Below are 13,799 nucleotides of genomic sequence, written 5' to 3' on the forward strand. Positions count from 1 at the left end.
AATTGACACATTAAAGGTATAAACAGTAAATCAACAGCATGTTTAATTTAAACTAGGAATTGACTGAAATAAAACATGCAGCCACTATGACCCTAATGAATCAGAACCGAGTGCCCCTGGTCTGGAGGTCCATATGGGCAGAGGTGCAGCAGTCCTGCTTCTCTCCTCTGTCGCACACCTCACGCAGACGTTATTTTCAAGCCCTGCTGGAGGCTGAATGACACGTTATACAAAAAAAAAAAAAAGAGGTAGAGGGCGTGGGGCTGCATCCCACGCTGACAATCACGCCACATTTATTTATAGCAGCTCGCATTCTCCGCAGTGGTTTTTGGAATCAGCTGCTGATGCGATTACTGAGCCTTTAGAGATGCCATGTTAGGATGATATGACAAAACAATGCAATTCAAGAGGAGCCTAGAGAGGGGGCCACATGTTACAGACTGGCACTCTTCTCCCCAAATGACCATTTTATTTCTGTCTATCTCGTCTAGGAAAAGTGCTATGTGAGATCTTCAAGTCATCTCAGACAGTAGACAGAATGGAAATCTGATTGCATTCTTTATTAGATTGTGTTTTACACGTTGTAATGTGGTCTATAAACTCTGAATAAATTTTGAAATAAAGAAGGACACCTAAATTTGGCCATATAGGCCTATGGTTGGCCATGCTACTTGGATTTACTGCTGTTTGCATATCACCACACAAGAAACCCCTGTTGCTCCTTTGTTTTAAATCACCTCCCATGGAGCCTCTGTGTAGTCGCTTTCCTTTTGAATCTCTTACCATCCATATATTTCTGGTAATATTATGTTTGTTTGATTTCTCCTAGACTGCTGATGGTCACCTGGTATCTCCATCCACCTTTTTTCACTCCTTTTTGTCTCCTCTTCAATTCACCCATCAGCAATTGCCTGCTTGTATCCAACATTTTTGTCCCCCGCTTCCTCTCTGATCTTCCTAAATCTTCAACATCCTAAGAAAAAGTAGCTTTGGACCACATGTCCACCTGCAAGACGACTGGATTAACTTTGCAGTTTTACCAACATAATGGTGTAGGAGGCAGTCATCATATCCGCCCCCCAGTTTTAATGCCAGTCTCCGCTCCCCTGAATGTTTTCTGGCAGATCGCCTGAAGACAGAAGGACATCTCTGTTGCTCTCTCACATCTAATTGGCCATAGCGCCTGTTCTGGGGGGTGTGTGTGTGGCATTCTTTAAAAAGCTCCGGTCTCATTTTCACCGTGCTGGAGGCTGACGCACTGCAGGCTCGACTTTTTATGCAGCGTGAATCACACGTTCCAGTTAGCACTTTCCTAACCTGCAAAATGCGTACAGAGACAGGCAAAAAACAACATGAGAAAATGCACACTACTTTTCGAATGCCCTCCTTTCAAGCCATGCCAAGCTAAGGAAATGTTTCTAGCAGAGGGTGGTGAATACATTCTGGACAGCAGCCTGGAAAGTGTTGAGTGATGAGGCCGTCAATATTCCTTAATGGAATTAAGCTTTAAATGGCACAGTCTTTTTCAAAGCTGAAGAATGCAAAAAAAGGCATGTGAATCCTGCTCTTCTCTTTTATGAGAAAAACACAAACAGTGCCATGCTGTTCTGTGTCACCCAGTGTCTGTCACTGGAGATGCTACTGCCAGGCACATACAGTACATCCAGAGACTGGACTGCCATTATTAGAAGCGCCGGGTGATGGTGATAATACTGGCTCCACTGTCCTCTGGATGACACACCTTCTTGAATCTGTTTAAACTTCAGCACACTGGCAAAAAGAAACATTCTTAAGGACATGTGGTACTCACTGAAACTTGGGTATGCCTCAAACCAGCAAGCTGTGCTTGGAGTAGTAGCAGCAGGCATCAGGAGTTCAGAGCCACTTTGGTGTTAACAGTGGGATACAAAAGGGCAGTTCTGTTCAAGCATACAGTAAGTCAGGATGGTTAGGGTAGGTGTACCTAAGTAATTTATAATATAGCATAACTGGATGACAAAAAAGCCCATGCTTGCCTTTACTCATCTCACCATTGAGGTGACAACTAAGGAGTCAGAGACAAGCAAAACTGTGCCAAAACACTTGCAGCCGAGCTCATGCAAATGTTCTGAGTAGCAGCTCAACACTCAGGTCATGCAGTACCTTCACCTGCCTAAAGTCTGACAAGATGTGAGTTTGTGAAAGACGGTGCTCTTTGTGACATCACCCTGAAGAGGAAGGCATCTGGTGAGTAAAGTAAAGCCTAAAAGTACAGGACCTCACGTCCCTGGACAGAACAGCGCCGTCGCCAGGAGACAAGTTGAGCCACACACTATTGTTTAGACAATGGCCAGCTCTCTGCTTGAAAGAAGCTATGAGGATTAATGGTGCTCGTGCTCCTGCCACTGCTGCGCTCTGCCTTGTATGGATCTGGCAGGGTGGCTGCTGGGGAGATGTGGGGAGGGGGGGTATATGCCAAAGCAAACAAAGCAGGGGAGAGAAAGAGAAGTGCAGCATCTAAAAGTGTGTGCATGTAGGAGTGCACGTAAGAAAATATGTACAAGTTGGTGTCTGTGTGTGTGTGAGCAAGAGTGCATGCGTAGAACTGTAAACATCTGAACAAGCCTGTCTGGCTGTGTATGTTTGGCTAAATGAGCAGGTGTGTATGAATATGAACCCCTGAATGGGCTTGCGTTTAAGAAGGTAATGCATGTGTAAGACTATAAATGTGTGTGTAGGTGGGGGAGAATGTATAAGTCAGAGCAACTGTGCATGTGAGCAATATATTAAACTAACTCAATGCATGCTAAAGTGTCAATTGGCGACTAAAAGTGTGTGTGTATGTGACAGTAACCATATGAGTAAGTACATGCAAATGGGTAAATATACACGTCTGAGTACATGAATAACAGCATATGTATACATAAGGATTATGTTGGCAGGAGTGACTGTGAATATCTGAGGGAGTATCTGTGTGAACAAGAGTACATGTCTGGAAATGTATGAATGTACACATGTGAGCAATGACATGGCGGTGTGAATGTAGAGAGCATGTGTTTGAATATAAACATTCAATTCAATGACATTAACCTCACTGTACGTGTCTCATCTGTAGATGACACCCAAACTCGAGAAGGAAATCCACAATGACAGGCAGAATTCAAACAGAAGGCACCCAGTCGAGTATCTAGCAGAAGTCCAAGGGCTGCCATGCTGTACAATTTGGTAACCACTGGATATTCCAGTAGGGGCTGACTGATGTTGGCTACAGCCTCTAGTGTTGACTGGCCAGCACTAACTGGATGTTCCAGAAATGACCATGTGACTCTGTTCAGGAGTCCTTTTACTGTTAATTGGCCAGTACTAGCTAGATGCTTTAATAAAGACCATGTGATGCTGTTCAGTAATTCTTTTAGTGATGGATGGCCAACACTAATTATATGTTCCAATAATGACCATGTGACCTGGTCAGTCCTATCAGTATTTGCAAACTGACACTATAAAGTTCTTCCTGGTTTAGTCCTTCCTGGTTTGACCAACAAATTAATGCTGATTCAGGTCTGTCAATAATGACACTGAACAAGTTATTTCAATAATGGTCTCCTGACACCAGCCACTCCTTCCAGAAGGAAAAAAACAATATTGGCTAAATCTTCCAGTTCTCACATAAGCCAATGTCATACGTATTACATGACTTCCAGTTGTATAGAATATCAGACTTACTGACTGCGGTTGGGGACCTCCTCACCAGACTACATGAATTTACATTACTGAAAATCGATGGGCATGTAAAATTTAGAGAATGCAACGTCACTTTCCAGCACAGTCTTGCTCGTCCTTTTTTTGACAGCTAATAACATGCTGCCTGAAGGAGCTAATACTGTAAAAAGGGTTAAAAGATAAGGCTAGTTCAGCCACAATTTTGGGCTTTTTCTTTCTTTTTTTTTCCTTTTTTTTTCAGACTAACAAGCTTCTCCTCTGTTTGTGAAGTCTAAAACACCCATGTTCTTTATTCCTCGTCACTGCATTATATGCATTGTACTTCTCGATGACCATTCATTTGTTGTCAGTTCTCATGCACACAGAGTCGCCACTACAACTAAAGACAAGTTCAAACCTCAGGGCGAGTCACAGACTAGTTGGAGTGATTCAGTGGGCATGTCACATTTGATTCATTTTCAGTTATAGCCTTCATTCACATAATCTTAGTTAGTAATCTCAGTTGGCGGTAGTGCTGGGCGATATGGAAAAATCATATATCACGATATGGATTATTTTATATCACAATAACGATATATATCACGATATACCACCCACAATAAAGTACGTTTCCAGTTATTCTTTGAAAAGTTTGACAAAAATATCATTGCATACTTTTTTTGCAACTTTATTTTGAAGTGACATTTAACTGAACTGTCACAAAACCACAAGATAGAGTTTCTTTGCGAAAAAGTTCATTTTTATTCTTGATTATCACTTATATAAAGGGTAGAGTATGCATTGCATAGTGACAAGACATTATCATTCATTTGTCATAGCCTATTTAATGCAATATTTTCTTTAGTAATTGATAAAATTAGGTTAGAAACGATAGAAACGATAGAAGAGAAATAGGACGATAGACACTTTTCTATCGTCCCCACGATATATATCGTCATATCGCCCAGCAACTCACTCCAACTAGTCCACGACTCGCCCAAACAGGTTTGCATTTATCTTTAGTCGTAGGGATGGTCTCTTTGTATGCGAGAATTGAGGACCAATGAATGCGCATCTGAAAGTACAATTTAGTCACGATGAATAAGGAAGATGGGTGTTTTGGATATCAAAAAACAGAAGAGATGATCACCCCTTACCTGTTAACTCTTCTTACAACACTGACTCCGCATCACATTATTGGCTGTTAGGGAAAGGGGTGAGCACAACTGTGCTAGAAGGTTGGCACATAGTTGTTAAATGTGACATGCCCAGCAATTTTCAGTCATGTAAATTGACAGGATCCACCAACAAGACCAGCAATTGCAGTTGACAAGTCAGACATATTCAATGACTAGAAGTCACAGAATGTAATGTTGGAATAAGGTGAAGGATCTGCATTATATCACAACTTGGAGATTCTGGGTAGCTTTGTTTTCTCCAAATTGTCCAGCTCGTAGCTCTGAGTTTGTATGGCATGGACGTGGAATTTCCAACACAGAAACTTGTACTTACCAGTTGTTGTTTAGCATGTGAGCACAGCATTACACTAGACTAAAGTGCTCATTCTATTTCGCTGTTCGAGAATACAAGACCCCGTCACCACTTAACCTGTACAGTCAGGCAGAGTGGGTAGCCAATGTTCATCACAATGGTAAAGGCCTGGTGTTTTATCCTGCCTGCATTTACAGCACATATAAATTCACACTGTCAATTCAGAATTAAAGGTGACTGACCCCTCCTCACCCCTTTGTTTCACCACTAACAGTGTGCTGCCTGACAGAGCCAGTGCTGTACAAAGGGTTAACAGGTACAACAAATTCAGCCGCAATCTCTGAGTTTTTTCTCTTCTTTCCATTCTGACATGGTACATAAAACATGACACATCAGACAAACAAGCTTCTCTCCTGCATGTGAAGCCCAAAATACCTGCATTCCTTATTCCTCATCACTGCATTATATGCATTGTACTTCCGGACGAGCAAACCTAGGGTGTTAGATGGAGCGAGTTGCTGAGTATTTTAGACTACACGACTAGCATTCATGGACGTGTCCCGTCGATTACCTCTGTTAATATTATGTAAATGAAAGCTATGAACAAAATATACATGAAAAGTTGTTGAGTATGACATGGCCTTAACCAAACCTGACCAGACGCTCTAATGCTTACTGATTTAAACCTGCTTATCCTTCATGAATTGATTGGCTGATTCTAGCCAGTTGTTCTATTATTAATTGACTACCCTATAGTTATCTGATATCTCAATATTGAGTGAGTAACATTGCTTATTTGACTGTCCAAACTGATCAGACATTCCACAACTGCCCATGGGTAGTGCTGACATTTCGGTCTTGTGTAATTAGTCGACTGCCCCATGCCCAATTATGTGACAATACTCACCTATTCAAGCCTGACTATCCACAAACTGACCAGACACTTCAGTACTTACCAATACTGGCTGGTTATACCAGTATTGACCAGACATTCCAATACCATTCGACTTTCATTACTCAGTCTTTCCAAATTGAACTGAGAATGACTAGTTAGCACACCCAATACTGAAAGGCTAACATAGACCAGCCATTTCAAAATGTTCTGTCCTTTCAGGTCACTCTGACATTGACCAAACTTCCAGTAGCGATTGTCTAAAACTGATCTGACATGCCCATGCTGAAAGATTTTCACTACACTATCCTTCTGGACACTGAACCTCACCACATTCATCAGTCATTTCGGCACTGAATAACTGCCTGATGCTGACGTTGAAAACTGACCAGAACTTCCAATATTAAGTGACACTTCGCATTGACTGGCTGACAATGATCCAGGCATTTCAATGCTGACTGATTTACACTAGTCTGTCCTTCCACCTCTAACTGACCAATACTGGCCAAAAATTTCCATACAGATTGTCTGACACTAGCCAGTCTTTCCGGGCCTGACTGAACAACAATGGGTCTCTTTCCAGAATTAATTATCCAAGACTGACCAGACATTCTAATACCAAATAACTGAGGCTAACTAGTCTCCTTAGAATTGATGACTGACAATGATCAGACATTCCAATGCTGACTGACTTACACTTGAATGTTCTTTCAGGACTAACTGAGTGACACCTGCCATCTTTCCAGTATTGTCTGGCCAACAGTGACTAGTCAATTTTCCTTTACTGATTGGTTATCTCAAGTCAGACATTCCTACTATGTGTCTATTTTGAAAAATGTGTATGTTCCTACAAAGACCTTTGGAGTCTTATGCTCAAGACCTGGCATCCCAAGGTTTCCCCCCACATACAAACCCAGTATGACAATACACCCCATAAACAACTGGACTGTCTGTAATTCACATATGAAAGAAACACTATGTGTGTGTGGAGATGTGAGAACAGCACAGATCAACATCGTGGGGGTCTAGCTTTCAACTCCCCAGGGGGCTGGCTTCCTTTATTTACACTCTCAAAAACACCACAAAATATCAAGGGCTACCACACAGTGCCGTCTCCTGATGTCCTTGGGCCTTACAGCTTCCCTTTCAACTTGATCAGTTACAGGAGCTGATGCTCACAAGACGCCTGCCCAAAGGGAGTGTCAGCAGAACCAATCATAGTCTATGCTCTATGCCCCACTTCTGTGCATACAGTATTAGCTCCCAGCTGGGAGAAACACGTACGTCTTCTGTTTAGGAGATTACTGCTGCTCTAGCATTCAGTATTAGAATACCAAGCACCACTGATCCCATAGCTCAGTTGGACAGCGCTGCATTGCCACACATAGCACCTTCCACATGGAACTCATTTTCACAGATAAAGTGCTGAGTGCAATTAAATTATATGTGGAGCATCCAGCTAATAAAGAACAATATCCAGTCACCAGCTCCCTTATTCTCATGGAACTCAGCTACTAATAGACTTGTCTCCAAATTCATACATAGTATGTGATGGTATGAAGCAGCTTGAGCCATTGCCTCAGATTTCTCAACTACATCACACACTTAAGCTAGGGTTCTCTCTGGACTAGGAAAACCTCACAAAAACAAACTCTTTCAACTACATTGACACACACAGTTAAAACAGAGCTAACTTCAGTTTGGCACTTAATTCTTGGAAGCCATGTCCGTGCAACAAGAGTGCATGGCTGTAATGACACAGGCTGGCTGCATTTGAGCCACAGCTGGAGTGTGCAAACTGTAAAATATATGCAATCAGATATCCCAGGTCTTGGAGAAACAGAGAAAATGCAGGCTCTTAATGAATGTTGTGTGAAGGAGTCAAGACAACAAGCACTTAACAGTCATGCTTTGTGATGCCCATCTTCCAAAGACCAAAGTGCTAGACAAGCTTCAACTAGGTGGAAGATGCTGCAGCTCAAGAACAGGTTACTAGGAGGTGGTTAGTCATCCAGGATTTTCCAATATTCTTTGCCAGTCTACATAGAAATACCTGAGATGCTGTTCCTTGGAGTTTGGATTATTGTTTAGTCCCATTACACATTAAAGGCCTATGCCGTCATAAAAACAAAGTACAGCTAATAAACTAAGAAAGAGAGCCCAAGATCCTGGAATGCTGCCATGTGTTAGGATCTCAAGTGGGTGACCAATACCTTTTTGCTCTCTTCATTGACTTGGCTCTGTGCCCTGATGGCAACACGACAACAAAAGAAAACCCCAAGTCTAAAGGAAAACAGACACACTTCCAGGTGCCTGCCTCATGACACAGAGCTTAGCAATGACGTCAAGAATGAGAGCAAGAGTGCAGTCTAACCGTCCTCATTGTGCCTCTGGATGACCATTATGCTTCCCTCTTGGCTGTTGTGGCTTTTTTTGCCCTACAGCACCTTTCTAATTCTTACATCCAACTGCCTGCCTCTTGTGTTCCAGCACATCTCAATCTCGACTGTCCCTCTTTTCTTAACTCGCTTTTGCATCAGGTATTTCTTGTGACATTTGTTCTCTTGATATTTACATATAAAATGAGTACTAATAACAGTAAGAACAAATGACATGGACTGTAATCAAATACAAATATCAATTCAAATTATCAACTTGATACAAGCATGACACTGAACAAATAATCACTTCTTCATTCATGCCCTTTGTGTCATATGTTTGCAGTTAAAATGACTGATCTGTCACTGTCCCTCAGGCTGGGCATACTAACCAATTATTGGAGTTCTGCTGCCCATTTCACCTCTCTCGGAACAGGGATCCACCAGGAGAGTAAATCTAGAAGGCAGTCAAGCATTTCACCTTAATTTCATGTATGGGAAACATTCCTCCCTGATCTCTATATATGTTGTTAAGGACAGAAGAAACTACCTTCTATGTTTCTCACAATTGACTGCATTGCCTCTGCTGTGGCCTGGCTAAATCTGACCACTACAAGGAGCAATCATTCCTTTGGAGTATAAGCTCGTTTAAAGGACTCCACAAAAAAAAACAAAAAAAAAAACACTGAAATAATTTTCCAAGGGTTCCCTGTTTGGTAATTATGCTGGGTCTCTATTTGAATATGCTTGACTGGTGATTGATGCTGGTGGCTTTTTTGTGCTTCCAGTTATTGGATGGGTGCAGGAGTTGGTATTTGGTAGGTTTGCCTCTTAGGCAACAGCTTTACTAGAGATTCTAAGAGTACAGTTAGTGTCCCTCTTATATTCTTAAAGCTATCACTTCATCTTACATCATGCACTTCTACAGCATTTAGTCTCATCACTCTAGCACCCTTCTGTAGGTTGTCTCCTTCTGCACCCCGACTCTCACCTTCAAAATACACTCCCCTTCTTATGCCACCTGCCCCTCCCCCTTCTCACAGTGGAAGCACTCCAGCAGCCCAACCTGCCCCAGACAGCACCACCTCCAGAAACCCCATGGCATCGGTTGTTCTTGTCCCCCGGACTCTAAGACGTAAAAGAAAAGCTTTAGGCTCACCCAACTGGCCGTCGGTGATGGTGAGGACGATCTGGTCCATGCGCACCGCCCTGAAGTCTACATCGTCTTCCAAGCAGCGCTGCCTCAGTGCCCGCAGGATCTGCACTTGGGGGTAATCCTCACTGATGCGCCGGTCGGTAACAAACCACACCCGGGAGCACATGGTCGCTGGCGGCTCAGTGTCCTTTACTGCTTGCCAGTGTCAGCAGAAAGGCGAGAGAAAGGCGGAGAGCGCGGGATCCGGGATCGGGCACCGAACAATGAGAGTCGGAGGAGGCAGAGCCACGCGAGAGCGCCGGGATCCCGCTTGGTCTCGAGCCTTGGTCGTGACGCAGGTCCGGACGAGTGGCTTTCCCCGCAGCTCTAAACTTGCTGCCCCACCGCAGGGTGGAATTAGTCGCCTAGGAATTCATCCGGAACGCAGACTTTTCGTGGACACGCAGCTCCAAGAAGGCAGGCTGCACACGGGGGCTCTTTCCAAAGATAATACTAAAAAAAAATGAATGAAACCTTCAGCCCCGGGACCGCGCGTGTCTCTCTCTGCAGTTTCACTATAACACAAATGAGCTTTCCACAGACGCCAGTGCTGGATTGATGCTCATTGACTTCGACCCTGCGGTTTTCTTTCCAGCACGCGCTCTGGTTACTAGGATTTTGGCCAATGAGCGCCTGCTAAAGAGCGCGCGATGGTCTGCGGGGACGCGCTACGCGCGCGACGACAGGAGCCATGAGGGGATTCGCTGCGGCGGAGGCTCGACAGGCGACTGCGAGCTCGCGCTTTGAACCGGTTCAGACCGGGTGCTCGGTGGCGTCTGAGGCTTTTCTGCAGGTGACCCCCCAGAATGAGGCGCCGCAGTGCGCTCAGTCCAGAGAGTAGGTGGTGGCGGTTTCTGCTGCCCGAGGTAGCCACTCTGCAGGGGTCGTTGCAATTCAAAGGCAGACGTTTACAACTGGACAAGACGGCATGGAGTGACGGAAGAGCCTGTTACCTCGACGCTGTAAAGGCAATAGCTTCTCAACCAGTATGGGACCCCACGCGTCGCCTGAGCAGTATTGTCCATTAACCCGTTCGAGTCATAGGGCTACCATAGCCTTAACTCATTGGTATACACCAAGTTTCACCCAGTAACTCATTAATGCCCCAGAACCTGCAGCCCGTTGAGCAGACATTGAGTGATAGTGTAGTCTATGAAAGACACTATATAGAACATTGCAGCTTAGTAGTCCCCAGTTTATTCTGTAAAATCCCTGGTCTTCCTCGTCCTTTAATTTATTAAAACGCGTGGGTCTACCCATCCCTTTCTTTCACTCAATACATTATCTCATAACATGCACAGAGTCGTATCTTCTAACAACAACCATTAATGTAATGCCATGTAACATCATCAGGTCACCTGGGTGACATCATCAAGTCCCACAAGCCATCCATCTATTCATCTGTCCATTTTCTTACATAATCCAATAATGGGTAGTATATTAGGATATAGCTCACTCAGATTAGGCTGTTTAGCTTAACATGCTCTTCTTTAGGATGTGGGAGAAAACAATCCATGCGGACAACAAGGAAAGAATGTGCCCGGCATTTGAACCCAGGGCGCGGAGCTACGAGGCAACAGTACCTAACCACATCACTACCACACTGCCCTACTTCCATTGCACATACACTTATAGTCTAAAATTTAATTTGGATATCTTATCTCCGACAAAATTGATTTTGCATGCACCGTTTACAGCTATGGAATAGCTAAAATTGCCATGTAATGTAAAGCACAATCATTTTAGATTTTGAATCATTGAAAATGAAGAAAGCTGCTAGACATGACCCACAAGGTTTTTCATCATTTGCATAACAACATCTCAAACAGATGGTCGGTGAATATCCGTACAGTTTTGTGGCTCAGAACTCTCTGGAACTCCCTCCCTACATCTTTTGTTGCGGCTCTGTTAGTTTTAATGTTAAAATCAAGTCTGAAAAAACACATTTCTCTCTTGTAATTTAAATCATATAAACCAATATTTATTTTATTTCCTAGTGGGCCATTCAGTACTTACTATGCTGACACCAGCACCCCAGCACAGTTTATCACTTAAATCGTCAGTCTTCTGTAATGAACATTCTGTTTTTGAAATATTCATCGTTTTTTCCTGATTTAAATTGTCTTGCATTGCACTTTGTTATCTTCTTGCCTTGAATTGTATAATGCAAGTAAAAATTTCACTGTCCTCTGTACATGTGACAATCAACGCCCAATAAACCTACAGACTTGTGTGTTGTACAGTGTCTTTTGATGATATGTTGTGTGAAAGGCACTATAAAGAGGAAAAATGAAAAAGTGATTAGGTGATGGCTCCCCATGTGTAATGAAGGTCATTGTGGTATAATGAACATCAGTGCAGAGGCTTGCGCATCTGGGTGAAACCTATTACATATAGTGCCAACTCATTGGCCAAACACTTTTCTGCATGTGTGGTGACCCACTGGAAAGGCTTTGTGTGCAGTTTAACAAAACTTGGAATTTGGATAGAATTCATTTTTCTACTGTGTGAAAACCAATGTAACTTAAATATAATAAACTAGGAGTGCACTTTAAAAAACAAAACATTGGATCGACTAAGAAATTCTTCAGTTTATCACATCTAAGTTTTAAGCTTGATTAATCAAGGAATTTACTTTGAATTAACCAAAATATTTCATTGACTCAAGCTGCTTTTATGATTTTTCCATCCATTATCAAATGTAAAAAATGTGGATGACATTGTGATCTGTAGTGAGAGTAGACAGCAGGTTGAGACATACCTGGAGAGATGGAGGTACACACTGAAGAGAAGTGGAATGAAAGTCAGTAGGAGGAAGATGGAGTACATGTGCATGAATGAGAGGGATAGTGGCAGAAGAGTGCGACTGCAAGGAGTAGAGGTGGTGAAGATAGACGAATTTAAATACTTGGGTTCAGCAGGCCAAAGCAACAGAGAGAGTAGCAGAAAGGTGAAGAAGAGAGTACAGCAGGGTGGACTGGGTGGAGAAGACTGGCGGGTGTGATTTGTAATAGAAGAGTACCTGCAAGAGTGAAATGGAAGGTCTATAAAATGGTAGTATGACCAGCCATGCTGTATGATTTGAAGACAGTGGCACTGACAAAAAGACAGGAGGCAGGGCTGGAAGTGGCAGAGTTGAAGATGCTACTATTTTCGCTCTGAGTAACGAAGGTAAACTGGATTAGGAATGAGTATATTAGAGGGAAAACACAGGTATGACAGTTTGGTGACCACGTGAGAGAGGCAAGATTGAAATTGTTTGGACACATAAAAAGGAGAGATGAGGGGTATATCAGGAAAAGAATGTTGAGGATGGAACTGACTGGCAAGAGGAAAAAGAGGAAGGTCAAAGAGGAGGTTTATGGATGTGGTAAGGGAGGACATAAAGGCAGTGTGGCAGAAAATGATGTAAAAGACAGGGATGGATGGAGATGGACAATCTGCTGTGGCAACCTGTAAATGGGAACAGTCAAAAGAAAAAGAGGATGATTAAAAATACAAAACATGTAAAATCCATCCATTTTCCAACCCACTGAATCCAAACACTGGGTCACAGGGGTCTGCTGGAGCCAATCCCAGCCAACACAGGCCAGGAACCAATCCTGGGCAGGGTGCCAACCCACCGCAGGACACACACAAACACACCAAGCACACACTAGAGCCAATTTAGAATCGCCAATCCACCGAACATTCATGTCTTTGGACTGTGGGAGGAAACTGAAGCACCCGGAGGAAACCCACACAGACAAAGGGGAGAACATGCAAACTCCACGCAGGGAGGACCCAGAAAGCGAACCCAGGTGTCCTAACTGCGAGGCAGCAGCGCTACCACCGGGTCACCGTGCCGCCTTTATACAAAATAGAACAATAAAAGTATATTCAAAATGTAAAACTATTACTATGTCAAATAATTGAACACTATTTTCTACAGTCATCTTGCAACAGAAAAAAGTGCACTCTTAACAGCAGCACAACCGTTTTGCTATGTATAATACAAAACAAATAAATTAAATATGTGCACACATTCAAAAGTAATGTATTTGACAATTTACCCTGTTTATCTATATGTGTTAAAAAACTTGGTATTTTTGACAAAAGAAAATATTGTAGGCGGCACGGTGCCGCAGTGGGTAGCACTGCTGCCTCGCAGTTAGGAGACCTGGGT

The 13,799-nt window shown here is 43.1% G+C and overlaps 1 protein-coding gene across 1 annotated transcript in view; it reads right to left on the reverse strand.

The window, feature by feature from the left end:
- The window catches only part of rimkla (ribosomal modification protein rimK-like family member A), a 63,071-nt gene extending 52,781 nt beyond the window's left edge, over positions 1–10,290 (reverse strand). The window contains exon 1 of the mRNA XM_039755826.1: positions 9,599–10,290. Within this exon, the coding sequence (XP_039611760.1) occupies positions 9,599–9,761 (163 nt within the window). The 5' untranslated portion in view covers positions 9,762–10,290. The remainder of the gene's footprint in view (positions 1–9,598) is intronic.
- Between the last annotated feature and the right edge of the window lie 3,509 nt (positions 10,291–13,799).

The sequence above is a fragment of the Polypterus senegalus genome, chromosome 6, assembly GCF_016835505.1.
Source record: "Polypterus senegalus isolate Bchr_013 chromosome 6, ASM1683550v1, whole genome shotgun sequence".
Classification (NCBI taxonomy): Eukaryota; Metazoa; Chordata; class Cladistia; order Polypteriformes; family Polypteridae; genus Polypterus; species Polypterus senegalus.